Source organism: Coturnix japonica, chromosome 5 (assembly GCF_001577835.2).
Source record: "Coturnix japonica isolate 7356 chromosome 5, Coturnix japonica 2.1, whole genome shotgun sequence".
Taxonomy (NCBI): Eukaryota; Metazoa; Chordata; class Aves; order Galliformes; family Phasianidae; genus Coturnix; species Coturnix japonica.
The window spans coordinates 16,861,041-16,881,874 of NC_029520.1; the positions used below are offsets into that span (position 1 = coordinate 16,861,041).

Below are 20,834 nucleotides of genomic sequence, written 5' to 3' on the forward strand. Positions count from 1 at the left end.
CCGGCCCCGCCGTTGGCGGGCGTCGCTCGTCCCGCGCCGTGTGCCCGGCGGTCCCGCCGCTCCGCTCCCGGGTCGGCGGCGCCGCGCTGCGGGGGAGGGGCCTCCCCTCGGCATCGGCATCGGCCCGCGGCGGGAGGGGGCGTCACGTGGCCGGGCCAGGCGGGCGCGCGTGACGCAGCTTCCGGCCGCGGCTCCTTCCGGCCGCAGCGGGCGGGGGACACGCGCCGCTCGCCCCGCCCCGCCCCGCCCCGCCCCGTCCCACCGCGGGTCACGTGCCGCGGGCGGTGGCTGTAGCGCCGTAAGAGGAGCCGGTGCCGTTGGGGGCCGTGTCCGCTCGTAGCATGGAGTCGGGGCCGGCCGGGAATGCGGCGATACCTGCGGCTGTGCCGGAGTCCTACAGCCACGTGCTGGCGGAGTTGGAGAGCTTAGACCCGCTGCTGGCCGCGCTGCGCCTGGACTCTGCCCGGCTGAAGGTGTGTGACGGTAGAGCGCTTTAAGGTCTGATGAACTCGCGTAGTTTCCTGACGTGGGCTGTTTTAATTAAGCTCCGAGCGTTATTGCTCTCGGTGTGTGGGTGCTCCCTTGTATTGGGCGCTACGGGAGATGAGGAAGCGAAAGCAGAACCGAGCTCCGTGTGTGTTTTGTCACGTCCTCGTAGGGTGAAAAACATGACTAAAGATCATTCCTGTCTTTTGTGGTTCAGTTCAATCTTTAAGAACGCTATTTTAATTCCCTGTTGGCTGTGCTGACAGCATTCCACGAGCAGCCTGCAAAGCTGGTGTGTGGGGGACTCCTTAAAAACACAACTATAATAGAAACTAAAGGTGCCGCTTTCAGCTCGTGCTCAGGTTCTCCTCTGTGTCCTTTTCCCTTGCAGTGCACATGCATCACCGTGTCGAGGAAGTGGCTGGTGCTCGGCACCTCAGGAGGAGGGCTGAACCTTATCCAGAAGGATGGCTGGAAGCAGAGGCTCTTCCTTACCCATAAGGTATGGGGATAACGTCCTGCAGAGAATCAGCCAGGGAAAACAGGCCTGGGGGAAGTGTGCTTTCAGTTTGTTGAGCTGTCTGAATGAGGTCAGATTTCATACAGCTGCATTGTGATCAAGCAGTCTGTGGCGCTGAGCTGCAGTGTAACAGTGTGCGAGGGATTTGATAAAGGTGGTTTCCACATTGGCAGATGTGATTGGTTCTCTTGATCCAGTCATGCTTTGGGCTGCTCAGTGTGTGCGGACAAAATCCAAACACACAAAAGCATCTGTACCACACAGACTAATCTGTGTTATTTCATAGAGATAAAAGTTATGGCCTGGTGGAGGTAGTACAAGAGCATCACTTATTTGCACTCCCTGCTGTATTTGCTTTCAGGAGGGTGCCATTTCCCGAGTCGCATGTTGTTTACACGATGAAGACTATGTTGCTGTTGCCACTAGGTGAGCAATATAAACCTGAATGTTGGCTCAATGTTATGAAGTAACTTCTAAGTTTCAGATTGATGTCTATTGAGAGCTTGAGGGGAGAGGGGGCAAGGTAGGGAATTAACTGGTAGATGCCTCAACAGAATAAATCTCTAGAGTAATTATTTTAGTAAGTTGTATTTCTGTAATGAAACATCTATCTGAGAACTAATACATGTAAAGTTATGTTGATAAATGTTCTCCTGAGGCCATTCAGCATTGGAAGGAAGATCTTTATTGGCTTATCACAGTGAAATTTATAGCTGATACCATTTACATTGTTTAAAATGTGAATACTCATTTTTCTTCAAGCTTAGCATCCTTGTTGGCAATACCAGTCAGTGAAAGAGTAACCAACCAGCGCTGCTGCTGCTGAGTGGCATGAGGAAGGATATTAAAGTTCTTGAGAGCATGCAGCCTCTAATGCAGCCAGCTTTGAGGTTGTATAGATTTTGTATAGGTATATTATTTGTATAGGTTTGTATAGGTATTATGGGTATAAAGCATTTTTATCATTGATAATATGCTGAATGCCCCTACAAGGCTCATTCTCAGCTTGTGTTTTCTTTTAAATTTTGCAGCCAGGGTCTCGTGGTGGTGTGGGAGCTGAATCAGGAACGTCGTGGGAAGCCAGAACGGATTTATGTTTCCTCTGAGCATAAGGGCAGAAAAGTTACAGCTCTGTGTTGGGATACAGCCGCCCTGCGTGTTTTTGTAGGAGATCACGTGGGGAAAGTATCAGCCATCAAAATTAACACATCCAAACAGGGGAAGGTAAAATATCGCTTACTTTGTTAGAGATTGAGAGGTTCCTGAGGGAGGTGGGTGAGTTCTTTTAAGTGACATAGAATGGAGGAAAACTTGTGGTAGCTTTGTCTGCTGGGATGAGAAACAGTCTCTTGAGGCAACAGTAGAAGTGATGACTTGTTTGTCCAGCCTTCAGAGATTTGAGCAAATCCACAGTGTGTCTTAAATGCATATACTATGATCAAGGTAGAGCGCGGTCTTGTAGAATTCCCTTCAGGCAGGATAGAGCAATATAATGGTTGTGCCTGTTAAGACTGCTGAGTCTTACATGTAATACAGTTTGTTCAGGCAAGAAATCGGTTCTTTCTTAACAAAGATGACAAGATGACATGTCAGATGTGGAGACAGTCCACTAGAAAATGGGAGAGCAGCTCCCAGTAGTTTCTTATGAATGAGAACACTGTCTATGACTTTGTTCTGCTACCCGTGCAGACTGGGGGACTTGTATAACAGAGTGTGCAGGGTAATTAAAAAAAAAGTGTGCATGTTGATATAAATTGCCAAAATCTGATGGAAGATGTTTTGGTTTGGTTTGCATTCAGCAATCCCTCAGATGTCTATTTAAGACTGTTAGCTGAAAGTACCCATGGGCAGAACTGAGACAATTGACGAGCACACAAAGCTTACAGAGGAATAAAGAACCCTCTCAGCGTTACAAAAGCCATGCTCTTTTTATAAAGAAATATCAGGATGCAATGGGATAAGATGATCTTTTTTTTCTTAAGACTTCAGTAATGGTCTTGGGAAGAAAATTTGAACTCAGATGTCTCTGAGTGATTAAAACCTTGTTCTTTAAAGGGAGAGAAGAGAGGAACTGCACTGACTCACTTTGTCTTGTGCTTTCTATTCGTAGTATACATGAGCCTTTTCTGAATTCCGCAATTCTAACTTCAAATAGTCTTTGTACTAAACTGATGCTTTTCTTTCTTTTTTTTTTTTAATCATAGGCTGCTGCTACTTTTGTGATGTTTCCTGTTCAGATTATAACCACTGTAGATTCTCGGGTTGTTCAGCTGGATTATTTGGATGGAAGATTGCTCATATCTTCACTTACACGCACTTATTTATGTGATACTGAGAGGTAAGTTATGTTTTCTTTGTAAAATAGTGAAATCTCCAGAGTCACGCAGAATTGCTACAGTTGGGAGGAGCTTCTGGAGATGATTTACTTTCACTTCCCTGCTTAAAGCATAGTTTAGTAGAACAGATTGCATGAGTCTGTATGTCATGAGGTTTTGAACATCTTCAGGAGTGGAGGCTCCACAAGTTTTCAGGGCAGCCTTTGCTCATGGTTCACCACTCACAACATCAGAGGTTTTTCTTATGTTAAAATGGCATTTCCTATATTTCAGTCTCTGCCTGTTTCCTCTTGTCCTCTTGTTGTGTGGTGTCTGGACACCACCTATAACAGCCTGGCTCTGCTTGCTACACTTCGGTATGCCCCTCACACTTGGGTAAGACCAGATAAGACGTTCATGCTTCCATCAACTTTCCTATTGCAGGCTGAGCGGGCCCAGCTCTCAGCCTCTTCTCAGGTGGTGGGTGCTGTAATCTCATCATCATCTTTGTATCCCTAAGCTGGACTTGCTCCAGTATGTTCAAGGCTCTCCTGTACTGAGGAGCCCAGAATTGACCTGAGCACCCCCAAATATGTGTGAGCAGTGCTGAGCATTGCTGGCTTGTACTGAGCTTGTCCACCATGACCCCTACAAAATTGCTCTGCAACCAGCTGGAGCTGTTTATCTAGCCCATGTTTCCTTAGCTTCTCTTGTGAAGATGTTGTGGAAGTCAGTGTCAGAAGCCCTCCTGAGGTCAAGATAGATGCCTGGTTTCCCCTGATGTAACAATGCAGTCGTTCTTTTGCAAAAGGCTGTTAGCATGATTTCTCTTTCGTAACTCTGTGCTTATTTTTCCCATGCCTGGAAATGATTTCTGGGATCATTTGTAATGCTGCATTCGCAGGGATGTAGCTGAGGTTGTCTGGCTGGTGCCACACATCCTCCCTCTTGCCTTTCTCAGAGCTACATTTGCTTTCTGCCATTAACAGGAACTTCCCCTTGTTGCTATGACTAAATTCAAATGGATTGACCACAGAAGTTGTCTTTGGCATTTGTGGAAGAAAAAGAAGCTCATGATCTGAGCACTTATTATGAATTAATAACTATTTCTGCATCTGGTCTTTTATAAACTTAATGCAGACTTCACTGTATTCATTGCAGAATTAAAAAAAAATAGCTAAAATCAACAGAACAATTCAGTAATCAAATTTTCATTCTTTTGTTTTTCAAAAGTAAGACGAGATTAATGAGAGCCTTTATAATGCAGCCTTAACAAATGTGTTTTCTCCAAAAGAGAGAAGTTTTGGAAAATTGGTAACAAAGAGAGAGATGGAGAATTTGGAGCATGTTTCTTCCCTGCTGGAAAAAACACTGGGAATCAGCAGCCGTTGATATACTGTGCCCGGCCTGGCTCGAGGATGTGGGAGGTGAACTTCGATGGGGAAGTGCAGAGCACGCATCAGTTCAAGCAGCTGCTCTCATCTCCACCTCTCCCTGTTGTTACTCTCAGGTAATGTGTGTGTATTGGTGATAAAGCAGCTTGGGGCTTCTAGGCTCACTGAGAACTCCCAGTGCATTCAGAAGTTAATCCTAGCTGCCATATTACTATGTTCTGCTCTAATAATGGAAGTTGATAACTAAATTAAAAATTCCAAAGCTTTGGTTCTGTAGTTGTCTGTGTAACTGCAACAGTTTAAACCAGCTTTGGGTTTAAAGAGCTGAGGCTATTATATTATGAATGTGGTGCTGTTGTAGTTAGGCCTTGTAACACACAATGATTTTTCTTTATAGGACAGATCCTCATTATGCTACTTCCATCTGCTCTGCGCAATCTTTATCTTTCCCCAAGCTACTATATTTGACGTGAGTATTTTTCAGCATGGTTTCCTGTTGATAAATAGTTTATTACCACAGTTAACTTTTGCCTGGGTAACATCTGCTTTGCTTGCAGTGAGCATTATGTTTTGACCTGGACAGAAAGAGGCATTTATATCTTTATTCCACAAAGTGTTCAAGTCTTGCTGTGGAGTGAAGTAAAAGGTAAACTTTAAGAATCCTAGCTCTGTAATATAATCTCTTACACTTGCCACTTCTGAAGTCCTTGTTTAACACAGAACCTTTTTGAACTCTGTTTCTGCAGCTGGATTGCAGAACATTTATTAGAAAACTCATTTTCTTGTCATCTGTCAGCTACATCCTTGAATAGTAGCCTTCTCCCTACCCCTTCCATCCAACCCTTTCCTCTGTACTTAGGAGGACCAAAACACACTGTAAGCATACCTTACAGTACAGTAATTAAATGCTACAAAGTAATAGCCACATTTGCAGTAGTTTTTCCTCATTTCTGTTTATTCTTAGGCCTCCTCTGAAGGAGGATAATCTGAAAGGTCAGAGTTTTCTTTCTCCTAGCAAATGTTCTTGTTCTTTTTTTCAAAGCTAAAGATGTCTCATTTCTCTCGTGTTTATCAGACTTTATTCATTCTTCTTCAGAGGTGAAAGAAAACTAAATAGCATCCATGCAGCTCAGGAAAGTTTTGGTATCTGTGCTTTGTAGCTGTTAAATGCTGGTGTAGCACTCTGTGGTGTTTTTCCTCCCACCACTTGTGCTGCAGTGTATTAGGCTGTTGCATGGGGTCAGGTGGGAAATAGGTTTTCAGCTTCCTCCAGGAATAAAAGGGAATCCTGGCTGACAGTTTCAGATTCTTAAATGCTTTTGTGCATCTGGTTTTGCAGATATTCAGGATATAGCAGTTCACAAGAATGAGTTGTTTTGTCTGCATACAAATGGAAAAGTTGCACGCTTTTCCCTTCTGCTGGTGGACCGCTGCGTAGAGCGCCTGATGAGAAGAGGGTTCTGGACTCTTGCTGCTAGGGTCTGTTGTCTCTTCCAGAATTCGGTTATTTCCTGCAGGGTGAGTAAATACCACTTTGCTAAGTATGCAGTGTAACTTCACTCTGTTTCCTGTCCCTCTCTTCCGTTAAGTTCTGAAGTTCGTATTTTTGGAAGGCAAACAATATCCTGGGCTCCATCAGGAGAGGGGTGGCCAGCAGGGAAAGGGAAGTGATTCTCACTCTTTACTCTGTGAGGCCCCATCTGGAGTATTGTGTCCAGGTATGGAGCCCTCAGCACAAGAAAGACGTGGAGCTGTAAACTCTTTGAAAGGGCTGATAATGGCAGGACAAGGGGAAATGGATTTAAGTTGAAAGAGGGAAGATTTAGGTTGGATGTTAGGGGGAAGTTCTTCACTAGCAGAGTGGTTAGGCCCTGGAACAGGCTGCCCAGGGAGGTTGTGGATGCCCCGTCCTTGGAGGTGTTCAAGACCAGGTTGGATGGGGCCTTGGGCAACCTGATCAAATTGTGGAAGTTTGGTGGCCCTGCCAGGCAGGGGGTTGGAACTACATGATCCTTGAGGTCCCTTCCAACCCAGGTCATTCTGTGATTCTGTGGAATCTTTAGAAAGTCTGCTGGATGTTATACTTCTAGCATGAAAATGAGCCTGTGTATATAGTGCCTTTTTGATTATTACTATTATTTTTTTTTTAAGTGGACATCAGAAAAAATAATGCTTCTGCTTTACTGTGTATTTTCAGGCAAGAAAAAATTTACCTCTAGAAAAGTTGGAGCACCTGAAGTCTCAGTTGGATGCCTCAGCCCAGCAGGATCTCATCTCACATCTGGAAGAACTCATCTTAAAGTTGGAACCTCTAGACTCTGCGAGCAGCAGTAGGAGGAGCAGCATTTCATCTCATGTAAGTGCATTGGGAGTGCTCAAAACTTTACCCATAAGCTTTATCTTCATGGCTTTACAGCCATCTCATTGCTCACTTTGAAGATGAGCCTTTCAATTTTACCACATCTACTGTACACAATAATGCTGCTTTCTGAAGTTAATTGGCATAGAGAGGTATGGAATACTACTTGCCTTCTTTAAGCTCTTGTATTCCTACCGTCTTTTCATATGACTACTGGCTTAGATGTGAACAAAGATTGATACAAAGAAGGCTTTCTCTACAGCTGAATTTTGTATTTTATGGTGTCTCATTGAAGGTCATCTCGATTGTAATTGTAACTGTTGTAATTGTAACTGTAGTCTCCTCTGGTGAAAGTGGTGTATGTGAACATAGAGAACTACCCTAGCTCTGTTTTAAAATAAAATTGTCTGACTCCATGAAGCTGAAGCAGAAAGGTCTACAGAGAAATACACTTGATTTTCTTTAACATTTTCTTGTACGTTTATCTTCTTGGTATTGACTTGGTTTCCCAGAAGCTTTTCAAGAAAAGGGATATATTCCGAAATTAATACAACATGAGTTGTATTAATGAGTGTTCTTAAACACTTGGAGTGTTTCAGAAGTGGAGCTTAAAAAACAGTAATGTAAAGGGTAAACAAGTTGGGTGTGTTTTTTTTGTTTATTTTTTGTTTTTTGCCATTAGCAAATGAGAAAGTGAAATTACATAGACTGGATGCAAGCCAAAGGATGTATGTATGTCCTGGAAGCAGTGTTAGAGCCTCCGTAGTTGTGCTACCTGGGCATGGTTAAATATTAAAAAGAATATGGACACTTGTGTGCATGACACAAAAGCCAAGATGGTTTTATCTCGTAGTCTTATACAAAATACACTAGTTGTTCTACAGCCAACTTTCCTAAGAGCGTTTGCAACATTTACATCTTTGTAAAGTCTCTGGACTTGCACACTTAGCAGTATGTATTTCCTTATTCATTCTGGATATGTCAGAAGAATGATATTACATACGGCTTTCCCAGATAGGGAATTATAAAGTGCTGTGAGGGTGTTTATGTGGAGACTGTGTTTTTAATTGAAGCATGTTTAACAAGGAAGTACAACTCAAAAAACATTCAACTCTTCTTTTGTCTGACAGGAAAGTTTCAGTGTGTTGGACTCCGGCATATACCGTGTTATTAGCCGAAGGGGCAGTCAGTCAGATGACGATTCATGTTCTCTCCACAGTCAAACCTTCTCAGAAGATGAGAGGCTTAAAGAATTTCATGCACACCAGGAGGATGAACAGGTGGAACTTGGTAATATTTTTTTAATGCAAATATGTTCTTCATATGCAGTGCTTATGTATTCTGTGGGAGTTCTAATGTTTTGCTCTATGCTTTTACTTTCCTCTATCTAGCCATCCATTAATCTTCTGATTCAATCAGTGGGAACAATCAGTTATCCCTCCTTCCAGTGAAGCTCCTTGAAACATTGGAGTGTTGGTTACACAGAATGGAAAACTGTAAAGGCAAACAAAAGAGAGAAAGAAAACAAAATGCACAGAAAGCATTTCCCAGGCTAGCTTTCACACCATTTTTTTTTTTCTGCCTTTATGTGCAATACAGCATGAATGCTAGATTATCGTGGCTGACTATGAAGATGTTGATTGAGCTTTAGATGAGATTTGTTTGCTGTCCCTGTCTTTCCAGTAATTTCAGCTCCAGGAAATAATTCGTTAATCTTGTCTCTGGGTTTTTCTTCAGGGGTTAGCTGTAGGCTTAGGACAGGAATGTTATTAGCTTTCTTACAGGATTTCTTTTATGAAGGGGATTGCCTGTTAGATACATGTAGGTTGTTATGGGAGTTATATAATTGTTAATGACTAACATTTAGACTATTCAGGGAGCTTGTTTTCATTTCTTATCAAATATCTGTCACTGTTTGAAAGATTGAGTGAGACAACATATATTCTCTTCTCTGGTTGAGACTGGGAGGAGACAAAGAAACCTGGAATGATTATCAGGGTGGGGTGGAGAGGCATTCCAGTAAAGTCTGCCCTCAGCTGTTACAGAGTTGTCTCCCTCGAACAGTTTGAGTGCTTTGCTGGAGGAAAAACAATGGTGGATATGGGGAGAATAGGGATTTTTACGTCTCTGTTTGTCAGTGACGTTTTCCTACTGACTGGATTATGTGATATTTTTAGCCTTTTCATTGGCCTTCTTTTAACCTTCATCACCATGAAAATTAGTGAGAAAATATCCAGGCAGCCTATGATTTCTAACATTAAAATTCTAAAATGAGGAGTTATAGTTTTTGAACATTAAGAGTTAAAATTGTTCTGTCTGTTCAACAAGTGATAGCAAATGTAGTGATGATTTCAGGGTAGAAAGGTTCTGGGTGCTCCTTGAAGTAACATCCTTCATTTGATATTTAAGAGAGGTAGACTTAATAAATAACTCTGTTTTCTTGCTGCACTGATGCTGGTTTCCCTGGTCACATTTATGTAAGATATCATAAGCTTTTAGATTATTGATTTCCTTTTAGGCACGATCAGTTATGATCTTTAGATGCTCTCTAGAGAGGTGGTGAATTCTGATGGAATTTCTGTAACAGTATAGCCGTGTCTTCTCAACAGTGCAGGTAGTTCTGACTGTTGCAAAGGTGTTCTTTTTTTTCTCCTTAATTTTAATCACTTAAATATGCAGCTTGTAACAGACAACTAATCAAAACGCACTGTAGGTACTAATAGGTGTTTAAGAATGAAGGGGAAATAGCCAGTGGTTCTGTATTTCCTGTGGTTCTTATCAAAAGTCAGTCTTGAGTTATGTCTTGAAATCCCTTCAGATAGAGGAGTGATTTTATTATACCATATCCATGTTTCATGGTGTTTATGTTCATACATTATTCAGCTTCTAGGAGATAGGATAATGTGAATTGATACATATCGCACTTTTCCTAACTGCTTAAATAACTACTGGTGCATTAAATCGATTATTTTTTTTTTTTTTTTTTTTGTCCTCTAAATGAACTGTAAGTATTTTTCGAAGATGGTTTTTCAGGCAGTTGTGATCATTACTCGCCTTGCTGTAGGGCCAAAAGACGATTAACAAAGCAGACCTGCAAGGTTCGAAGTCAGTAATGAAACATTTGTTGAGTCTATGTAGCATTTTTGTCTCCTTGGAGTCATCACCTGAAAGCTAAAAAGGATGAAAGTATCTTATACTGTTTATTTAGTTAGGAATTAGAAACTTGTTTGTTTCACTGTTTCATTTATTCATGTTTCTTTGTTTCAATTCCATTTGTTAGACAACGCATCTCATGCATCTGTGACGATAGAGGCTGACCGGAGTGACACATTTCTCCCATTCAGTATTCCTTTATCATTTCGTTCCCCATCTCCTCTCGTCTCTCTCCAAGCTGTCAAAGAAAGGTAAAACTTGCAGGACGTTCACTCATCCATTACATCTTTCCCTTTTCTGTCCTCCGAATTTGTAGCATTGTCTGGTATAGTTTGTATTCTGTTCTGTAAAAATGTAGGATCTGATATGAAATGCTTGGGATGCTGCCCAGTTTGCTCAGCTACTTAATCAGTGTCAAGAGGAAGCTTTAATTTGTGAAGAACTACAGTAAGTTTCAAGAGAGCTCAGATTTTGACCTTTAGATTTCTAAATATCTAAAAATGTCTAATATTGTCTCGTAAACCATGTTTATGATTTGCACCTGAAACAGATTTACTAAATGCTGTTTTGAAATTTAGCTTTTCTGGAACTTGAATTTCTGAGGAATCAGAGGCAGCTTCCTCCAGGCTGTTGTGGGCGGAAGTTAAAATATGTAATTGATGCTAGATATTGTCAGAACACACTTATAAAATATGCTGTGTAGTCTGCCATCTTCCTCCTCTCACACACCTTTCAGTAAATCTAGTTAATTTCCCAGGTGTTTGTGGAATAATGGTAGCTTACTGTGTCTGTTTTTGTGTCGCAATCAAACTGCTTTTAAAACTCATTATAAGATAGAAAGCAGAAGGTGTTAGATACATAACTTAAATATTTATTTTCAAGCTTGTATGTTTCTCACTCAAAATGTTTCTGGTCCATAATAATGGGCTGAGAAATTGCAGACTTCTCCTTCGATTACAAGGTCCATGAATTGTATAGTGCAACAAGAGACTGTAGCAGATATCAGTAGTAAGGAGATCTCAGCCTGCTTTGAATTCTTTCAAAACCAGAAGTGCTTCTTAAGAGTTCAAGTGCAAGCAATTACTGATAATATTTGGAACTGAATTTTCAAGTACCAGCTATGTTCTGTCATATTTTACAGTTTCCCTGTAATTCTTCATATACATTTGAAGTCCAGTCTGTTGTTTCAATCCTTTCTCTCTCCTGCAGAAACATTTAACTTTGCTATTTTTTTGTATGATAAAAGATGTCACATTTTCTGGTGAGCAAGTTAAAGGTTTGGATTGGTTCTTGTTCTTTGTCTTTGATGTCCTAAGCTAGTCAGAAGGCAAAATACTGAGTTCTCTGTTCAGCTCTTGGTGACAAGGTTTCCTTTGTGAAAGTGGTAGAAATATCGAGTTTCTGTATTCTTGTTGAGATTTCTGAATGGGTAGGAACTGACAGCTTGAAAAGGATATTTTTAATGAGCTTTATAATCTGAAGAAATAAGTTTGAGTACTGTAAAACCATTTCTCACCACCAGAGGACCACAATCTCCTAATGGTGATTTACCAGCTCCACAGTGAAATGTAGCTAATCTGTGTCTGTTGGTATACAGATATATGTTACAATCTAAGTGCTTGATGTTGGTATGTGGTCCTGTTCTTCAAGCAGCAAACCCCTCTGAGTCTTAAATGTGGAATTACAAATGAAGTATGAATTCTGAGCAGTTTTTCAGTGATTTTTGATCTTTTTTTTTTTTTTTCTTCCAAGACTTCTTCAGGCAATAAAGATTTCTGAAATTATGCTTTGATTGGAAAGAAATTGTTTGATTCTTTCAGGTGTGAACCTTCAGTTTCAAGTGTTTGAACTTCTTTCTTTTAGTGTTTCCAGCTTTGTACGCAAAACTACTGAAAAGATCGGCACACTTCACGTGAGTCCTGATAGCAGAGGGAAACAAGAGGCAAAGGATGATGAGCAGCAGCAGGAGGTGTCTGTTAATCTGGTAGCATCTCCACAGGAAGAAAGGGAGTAAGTGCAAAATCTCATTTTCTTAGCAATTGTATTTGCTGGATGTTCTGAGGATCAAATCTAAAGAAAACCTCCCCTTTGAGCAGAATGGGGATCTTGCTGTTTCCAGCTGCTGTCATTACTCCAGTGGGTTTCACTGATTCTCCTTGACTCCTTATCTGATTCAGTCAGTGAGTGAGTCTGGATGTTGGAGTGTGCAGTCTCCATAGAGCTGTGATTGCTCACAAGCAAGAATGCAGTGTATTCAGGAACACTTAATAGTGGATCTGTGGTGCCCATCATAGGTATGGATACAAGTCTGGCAGTTTATCTTCTCTTTCCTGAGCAGAGAGTAAATACTTTCTTGTCTTTCAAAACTTAATTGTAGCTATAAAGTACCTACCTTATTTAATTTAATTATTAAATAAATTATTAAATAAATTATTTAATTTAATAGTACATGACTAAGTTGCTTCATATTCGAGTGGTTTGCTAATTTATGCAAACTTTCATATGGTGACACAATTATGTTTTTATGTAGCATCATCAGAAATCAACTGTAGTTAGAACAGAAGTTACAGTAGAGGCCATAGAAGTGTTATTAGCTGTTGTTCTTGATGTCCGGTATGTTGATAATTCCTACTGAGCTTCTTTAGAAATAAATGTTTTATTTTTTTAATAATGGGATCAATGTCATCTCTTGACAAATCTGAGGAAAATCCTCATGTTAATTATATGTATTTCATTTATGACTTAAACTACTGTGGTTTTCTAGATCAGAGCTGCAGAACCACCAGCTTCCAGAGGAGGATCATCTAAGAGATCTTAAGGCTGCAACAGCAAAAGCTATGTAAGCTAAGAAAAATTTAATGTCTAGATACGTTGGGTTTCAGTAGGAAAATGACTTGTTAGTTCTGTATGAAAGAGTAATGTTGTGAACGTCTTCTGGTGTTACCTATAAGGTTTTTATTTTAGCTAATGATTTGTTTTCTCTGTTTAAAACCAATCAGAATGCTGTAAGCTTGCTTAGGACAGAAGGGTAACACTGAAGTAACTATATCCTAACTACATGCAAACCAAAAATCAAAATGGAAACAAGCATTGGGGGGGGGGGAGGAAACAAACAAACAAACAAACAAAAACCAAAAAAAAAAACCAGAACCATGAAAACAAACAAAAATCAATTCCAAAAGAAAGCTTGGGGAAGTAGTAATGATATACTAACATCAAACATGCATGCTGTGATTAGTTTAAATTCTGTCCGATTCAGTCGGAACCACAAGAATAGCAACTGGCTGTAAGTCAGGTTTTGGAGTGTATACTTAAGAGTTACACAAAGCACATAGTATTTCACTTGTGACCTCTTACAGCTGTCAAGCAACTTAGCAGCTTTCTCTTCTACAGAGCCAAACTCCAGGATCCCCTGTGTTTGTTGGAACCACAGTGTATGAAGAGGGTTTTACAGGAGTGGCTTGTCTTTCTGGAAGAAAAATTTGGCAGCAAAGAGCATTTTGCTTCCTCTGTTCAGAAGAGTAAAGCTGTACGTGCCGAAGAACAGAGGGAAGTCCTGGAGGAAAACCTGCAAGGAAATCCAAATGGTGGAGATCTAGTAGGCAAAGAACCAGGTTGTGTGGAGGAAGACTGCACTGAAAACAAAGATGAAACCTGTGAAAACCAAACCATACATGAAAGTAGTACTGATTCCAAGGGACTATTGGATGGCTACTTTCAAGTTTCTCCTCCATGTGACCTAGAACCAGATGTTCACAAAGATCTGGTTGAGCTGACAACGCTGTGTTTTGAACTGCGTGTATTTTCATGTGGAAATGGTGATGCAGAGGATGGCTCTGATCAAAGCCTGCCCCCAGCAGCTTTGTGGACCTTTGCTTGTAGATTTATACAAAGCTACTTCTTCCTTTTGGATTTAAAAAGACTAAAGCAGTGTATTATAACCATGTATGCAAGCTGCCCTAACGTATGGGAAACATACATTACAGGATTGAAAGGTAACTAATGAAGGTTTTATTACTAGTAAACTCAGAGCAAGATTTTGTTTGGGAGGAAATAGGGGGAAAAAAGCTCAAAAATGTGTCTGCGGATTCTCCTTCTGTGGATACAGTGTGATACAGGGAGGGGAGGGTTGATTGGTGGATGGAAGGTTTTGTTCTGTTTTGGGGTTGTGTGTGTGTTTTTTTCCCTGGAAGTATAAAATCTGTTGGCTCCTAGGAGAGTCTGTTCCTGCCTTTTCTTTGCAGTTCCACAGAAACTACTTTTGAACCTTTAATTTAGATGGAGTTTGTTGGTTAAATACTGTGATAATTTCAGAACAGCTCTATTTAAAACAAAGGGTTTATTCTTCAACTAGCAGAATAATGTAATTGGAATCAAACATAAATGGTAATAAGCAAAAGGTAGGAGATAAGGCTTCAGTGTTTGCAGTGGCCATTGAAGATATGGCTTGTAGAGTAATGTCATCAATGTGAAACAAAACTGAATGGTTCTATGCAAATGAATGGCTTATCGCCTCAAACTTCTTTTTTTTCCTGCAAAAATTCTTTAGTCTCATTAACGCTTCCTGATTATGCTGAAAAACAGAACTATGCCTGTAATCTGTATTCAGGTGCTTTCTTGTGTTTTCTTTTAAGAGTGAAGTAGTCTTAGCATTGATTTGAAACTAGCAAAGATTAGTCAAGGAATACAACCTTTGGTTAGTATCTGCTTCTGTGAATTAGTTCAACATTTGTATATTTGTGAGTGCCTTAGAGATAAAAGTAATGTATATGTTCCTAGTTTGTCCTCAGTGGGACTTGTGTCTGTAGACTAATACCCACATTTGATCACAATTCAGATTCGTGTTAAGCTCTGCTTTCAGTGACGTAAGTGACCAAACAGTTAATTTATTACTGCTGTTAGCTACTGTTCTGTGAAGGCAGCAATAACTTTGGTTCCTACACTTAACAGCAGCTGTGTGTGTTAAGGCAAAAGACATTGCCTGTAATATGTGCACTAATGTATTTCAGAGCTAACGTGTCACAGTCCAATGACTTTGGCGATGGAAAATGAAGATATGTTGAAAATACTGAAACAGCTGCATGACTTGGGGCCCTGGGATGATAGCCCTCTGTTGCTGGTACATGCTCAAAGGTTTGTAGCTAACTCTTCCTTATCCTTCGTGCTCATGCTGTTAACTGAGAGCTTTCCACTTCACATTTTGTGAAGCATTCTGGGAATCTTTTTTAAGAAGATCACCTTTCAGTGCTATCTTGCATTCGAAAGATATCTTTGCAAATAGATAATGTTGTTGTTTGGCACTGAAAATGGATTGTTTTTCTCTTTCTCTGTAGACTTTATGAAAAATTTGGGGAAATGGCTCTTCGGCCCTTGGTCAAGTTCTACCCTTCCATTGTGCCTTCTGATATCAAGCAGCTTTGCAGGAATAATCCAGCTCACTTTTTAGCATACTTAGATAGCCTTTTGAAGTCAGTGCCAGAGGATACAAGGTAAAGGGAATGCAGAATCTCTTTATCTTTTGTCATCTAGCTGTGGGGTTTTTGTTCGTTTGTTTTCAACTATTTCTGTATCTTTGGTGTTCCTTAGATGCCTCTTCATTCTGCCAGATTTAGTTGCTTTCTCAAACTGGGTTTTGTTAGCTAAGGTGCTAGTTTTGACAGAACTTTTGTGAATAATGCTTTGAATAGAATGGGTTTGTTCGTGTGCCTGCAGTTCAGTCTACTGAGGCCAGAAAGCATATAATAATGGGGGAAAAAACTGTGTGTGGGAGGGGAATGCAACCAGCAACCCATCAACTTGTTTTCCTGTGGTTCCTCTCACTTCCTAAAAACAGAAAACATTCTAGATTTTTCCATATTTCATTTTATATCATGGTGGTCTTTTTGTCCACATGCAACTTTTTTTCATGTCTCTATATAGCCAGCATACTTAGCAATTGGACTTTTCCTATATGCTTTGTTTTCTAGGTCATCTCTCCTTAGATCTCTTCTGCAACCAGAATCAGTACGACTGGATTGGTTGTGCTTGGCAGTTTCTCATGATGCACCACAAAGAGCAAACACTGTAGATGCAGAAGGAAATCCCAGGTGAGTGAGGATTTGCCCAAGGTTCTGAGTGCAGCAGAAAGCTGGTCTCTGGGCTTTTGGCTTAAGTTCTAAATGACGGTTGTGATGTCAGTGAATCCTTGAGGCATTTTGTATATTGCAGAGTTGAGCACAAGTAACAAAAGGATTAAAATACTTTGTCCATAATGCTTTACGGAGTGACTGCTCTTACTGAAACACAGTGAGGTGCTGTGTCTCCTGTTTCCCTTCTCTCAAGTGCTGCATCTGATTTTTTATTTTTATTTTTTTTCATAGAGAAAGCATACGTTTTTAAAGAAAACATGAATGCATAAGAAAACAGATCTTCTTATCTTCTAGGCCACGGTCGCATTTGTTTACATGGGGATACAGCCAACTCATTCTGCTTTTGATTAAACTCCCAGCTGATTTTGTTATGAAAGAGAAGATGGCTGATGTTTGTAAATCACATGGGTGAGATGAAAACTTCATACTTATACTCTGACCCTAAAAAGATACAAATGAAAGCCACCTGTATGCTCCTTCCACAAATGTGTTTCATTGAAAAGTGTTTCCTCTTTCAAGGATGAATTTTAAGAGCCCAGTTTGATGTATTAGGTACCCATTTTGGATTGCTGGTATTGCCTGTATATACTGCAATGGGTGGTATTGCTTCATACATTCAGGACATTCAGTTGCTTCCATTTTGACTGATGCTGTAAGTGAGTGTTTTACTATTGTTGGCTTCAGTTTAGGCTGAATATGTGATTCCTGGAAATCTTTACTCTCCTATTTAAGGTTTTGGCCTGGATATCTTTTTCTCTGCCTGGAGCTGGATAGAAGAATAGAAGCCTTTACTAATATTGCTCATTTGGATGATTTGAGCCTGTTGAATGAAGAAGATGGTTAGTGAATCTTAAGTAATATGAATGTTTTTCTGCAGCATTACAACTGCCCTCAGTCTTTACTGATTACATTTGTCACAACTGTTTGGGGTTTTTTTGTAATGAGTGTTTTGGAAACCGTTCCATTAGCTGAGTGTATTGCAGCAGGTCTGAAAAACATAAATGGCTGGTATGCTGTTAAGGATGGGCAAAATGATTATTTGCTTTTTAACTCAAAAGAGCCTTATATAGTGAAGCACTGCAGAACTTAGCTTGTAATTCAGCAGTGAGTTTTTACACAGTCAAGGTAAAATTTTCTTTACTGATAATGCTGATTTTATTACATCTCCAAAGAGAAAACAGAATAGCTTATGTCCTTTTAAAGTACGGACACGTTTAAAACAGTAGGTTTGTAACAAACCATGCTTTGCAAATAATGTTAACAAACTCATTTTGCATCTAGGTTCAATTCCAGAGACCACAGAAGAATGGAAGTTTCTTCTTCATCTTGCACAAAATCATAGCAGTGCTTTGCACAACGATGGCCCACAGAATGGGGATGCTGTCAACAACAGTGGTAGCCCCAGCTGGCCAAATTGCATCACTGTGGAAAACGTAGCTCTTTTATTATCCAAGGCCATTGGCCCAAATCGTGCCTTGCCTCTACTACAAGAGTGTGGCTTGATGCAAGAATTGTCTGAAAGATTTACTAGTGTCTGCGAGATACTGAAAATTGCTGAGAAAAGGCAAAGGTAAGATGATGTGTCAGTGGAAGATATGTGCATGCCATTTATTTTAGATCTTTGTGCTTCAAACTTTGTAGTTAACAAAAAGATTTTTTAAAGTACTTCACTCCTGAATTAAATTATTGAATTTTAAACTCAGCTGAAGGCTTTTTCACTTAAGAACTGTGTGTTGTGCAATATGGGCACCTTAAAAGGGGCAAAAAAGAGGGGAAGTAAGAAGATATAAATGAGGAAGGTTCTCTGAAGATGTCTGTCTTGCTGAGCCCTGCAGCTTGTCTTTAGAGAAGGCATGCATGTTGCATGTTGCTGTCACCTCGGAAATGTAATCGCATTTCTGATAAACTTTGCTTTAAAAAGCAGAAGCATCGTTCTTTCTGTTGTTAGGTTGTTGTTTTTTTTATCCTGTTTAACTTTCCCTTTGCTTTTGTTGCAGAGCCCTGATTCAGTCCATGTTGGACAAGTGTGACCGATTCTTGTGGTCTCAGCAAGCATAGAGATGGCTGGAAAAGCTTTGGGAACTGTAATAATTGTATGTTAAAGTGCCTCTGAAACTCACAGGCTCTTAAAGAAGTGAGCTTCACTCCAAAGATTTCGCTGTATTGAGCCAGTGTCTGTCTGGCAGGTGTCTGACTGGGAGTCATTCACAGTTCTTCCTCACTCCTTTGGAGATGAATTTTGCACTCTGGAACTTAACACAATCCAGTGTCTATCTCAGAACTGAGCTGGTGAATTTCCAAGATTAAAATGTATTTTCTGAGTCTGCACAACTTAAGTGTTAAGAATATGAATCCCCCAAAATCAGGTTCTGGTGTATGAAACTGGTTGGTTGTTTGCAAACATGAGAAGCTATTCCTGAGATACATCTAAGTGTGTCATTTCTCGTTTTCCTGTGAACGGTGTTGATGTTTATATGAATGGATAATAATACCGATTGATAGCACTTAAATTCATTCACTATTGGACTGTAAGATATTTCTAAGTTGCCCCTGTCTGTTTGCAAAATATGACTGTAGGTTTCAGCAGTGCTTATACCTCAGGACCACAATAATCCCCAGTGCATTTTGACCTTTAGAAAGCAAGAAGACCTCGCCTTATTTTAACCCTGGGGGAAGAAAAAAACAAACCCTGAATGTTTATTGTTCAGTTGATGCCATCAAGCAAGGAAGTCTTTTGAATATCAGCTAGAATATGGATATGAAGACTTATAAAATCACCTGGGTTTAATTTCACATCTACAGAACTCTGGTTTGTATGAACATGGTTTCCACACTAAATGCATGTTTGAACAGATTTTGGTGTAGGTCACCGATTCGGGCCCTTCTCTCTATCACTTTCTCACCTGTTCAGCAGGAAGTTGCAGTGTTGAGTCAGCAGCTGTTTGCAGAGCTCAATTAAACAATAAATTAATGCGTGCATTAGAACTAAATTCTAATCCTTCGAATCCCATAATGTCAATAAATGACTTCAAAATATTTCCTTTTGAAGATCTAGAAATAATCTTAGGTATATTTGCAGCACTTGTACTGTTGGGAAATGTTACTTTTATTTTAGTCAAGATAAGGCTGTAACAATACAGCTTTCAGACTTCTGATAGGTACGGTATGACTTTTCCATCTCAATTGCAGGAAAGACTGTTGTGAGGAGTTTGTTATTTCCTTAGAGGAAATGAAGCTACAGATAGAGAATTAGTAGCAGGCTTTCGTCTCTTAATAGCGTGGCATGTGGAAAAATCCTAAGTAAGTACTTCTAAAAAAGAAAATTTAAAGTTTTCAGTTCTGTTTTGATGCTGGAAACAGCCCAAATCCTTCTATCAGAAGCACACCACACCCTCATATTTGGAATAGAACCCAGGCACTTTGCAGTGTAGGGAGGTTAAATAGGGAATGTTTGTGCCTGTTCTCTTACCTGCCAAGTGAATGTGCTACTACCTCAGTGGCTTAACTGTTTCTTGCAGTGCATCAAGCTGAGTGCTGTTGCTGCCCTTAATAGGGAAGTTTGCTGAATTAATAACAATGTGGCTGCCCTGTTTCTGGGTTTAACTGTATTCTTCATTTGTTCTGTGTGCACTGTACACATAACAATCTCTTTTGCTTCTGTGAGGTTTTTGTACACTTGAGTAACCACTGGTCAGAGCTGGGGTGGAACTTTTTTTCCTTTTTTTTTTAGCAATAAATCATAACTTTACATTCAAAGCTTTTTGGTTTGGTTTGGTTTTTTTTCTTAATCTTTGCGTTGGAGTAGTTGTGCAGCTGACATAATGGGAAGCATTTGTTAACATCTGATGTCTGAAGTGACAATCAGACAATTAACTTGTCAATAAATTGTAAGAGTTTATTCTTAGGAAAGTTAATCGTGAAGGAAGTGTGATGTGAAATAGTTTCATGTCTAGAATTCAGTTACACGGCACAGTGCCATCATCAGAAAGCTTCCTGAGGGATCCCATCTACCAGCTCTCATCAGCCAGTCAAGCATGAAGCACCCATGGTGTGAGCCTGCCTGCACTGAAGCAGATGGGCTGTGGTTCCTCTCCTGTTTTGCTAACTCTTGGTAGCAGGACCCTGAAGCAGAAATGAATAAAGGGAGCTTTGCATAGAGCAGCTTTAAGTAGAAGTCCTTGACTTGCCTCAAAACACAACTTCACTGTTAAAATTCATTTACTAGTAGGTTTTTTGATGGTTCTGTTTAAGAATAAGCATTTGTATGTGCAATCTGTGTCTTACAAAACTCGGAAATTTGCAATTGTTCTGCAAGCCTGACACCAATGCTAGCAAATATTGCTTAGAGCAGCATTACCAAAACAAGTGTATTTTTGTTTGGGTAAGCTAAGACAAAGTCGCCTTATCTCCTGCAGTATAGGAAAACAGCATTTACTGCTGTGCCTGGGCTGGGAATTCACCTTCCATTTCCCAGTCAGA

At 40.2% G+C, this 20,834-nt stretch overlaps 1 protein-coding gene across 3 annotated transcripts; it reads left to right on the forward strand.

Moving 5' to 3' along the window:
- Window positions 1-244: 244 nt before the first annotated feature.
- HPS5 (HPS5 biogenesis of lysosomal organelles complex 2 subunit 2) lies at window positions 245-20,111 on the forward strand. 3 transcript variants are annotated; one of them, XM_015864153.2, is made up of 22 exons: window positions 246-473; window positions 878-988; window positions 1,368-1,432; window positions 2,038-2,230; window positions 3,211-3,344; window positions 4,616-4,831; window positions 5,113-5,184; window positions 5,273-5,361; window positions 6,055-6,233; window positions 6,913-7,071; window positions 8,205-8,364; window positions 10,355-10,478; window positions 12,091-12,237; window positions 12,992-13,066; window positions 13,621-14,222; window positions 15,237-15,360; window positions 15,561-15,716; window positions 16,194-16,313; window positions 16,650-16,763; window positions 17,088-17,194; window positions 17,637-17,925; window positions 18,353-20,111. In XM_015864153.2, the coding sequence occupies exons 1-22, from the start codon at window positions 342-344 to the stop codon at window positions 18,411-18,413; spliced, it is 3,429 nt and encodes a 1,142-aa protein (XP_015719639.1). In that variant the 5' UTR covers window positions 246-341; the 3' UTR covers window positions 18,414-20,111. The 3 variants fall into 3 exon arrangements, with proteins under 3 accessions (XP_015719640.1, XP_015719641.1, XP_015719639.1); XM_015864154.2 differs by lacking the exon at window positions 15,561-15,716 and having other exon boundaries at window positions 245-473; XM_015864155.2 differs by lacking the exons at window positions 17,088-17,194; window positions 18,353-20,111 and having other exon boundaries at window positions 245-473; window positions 17,637-17,823.
- Window positions 20,112-20,834: the final 723 nt, after the last annotated feature.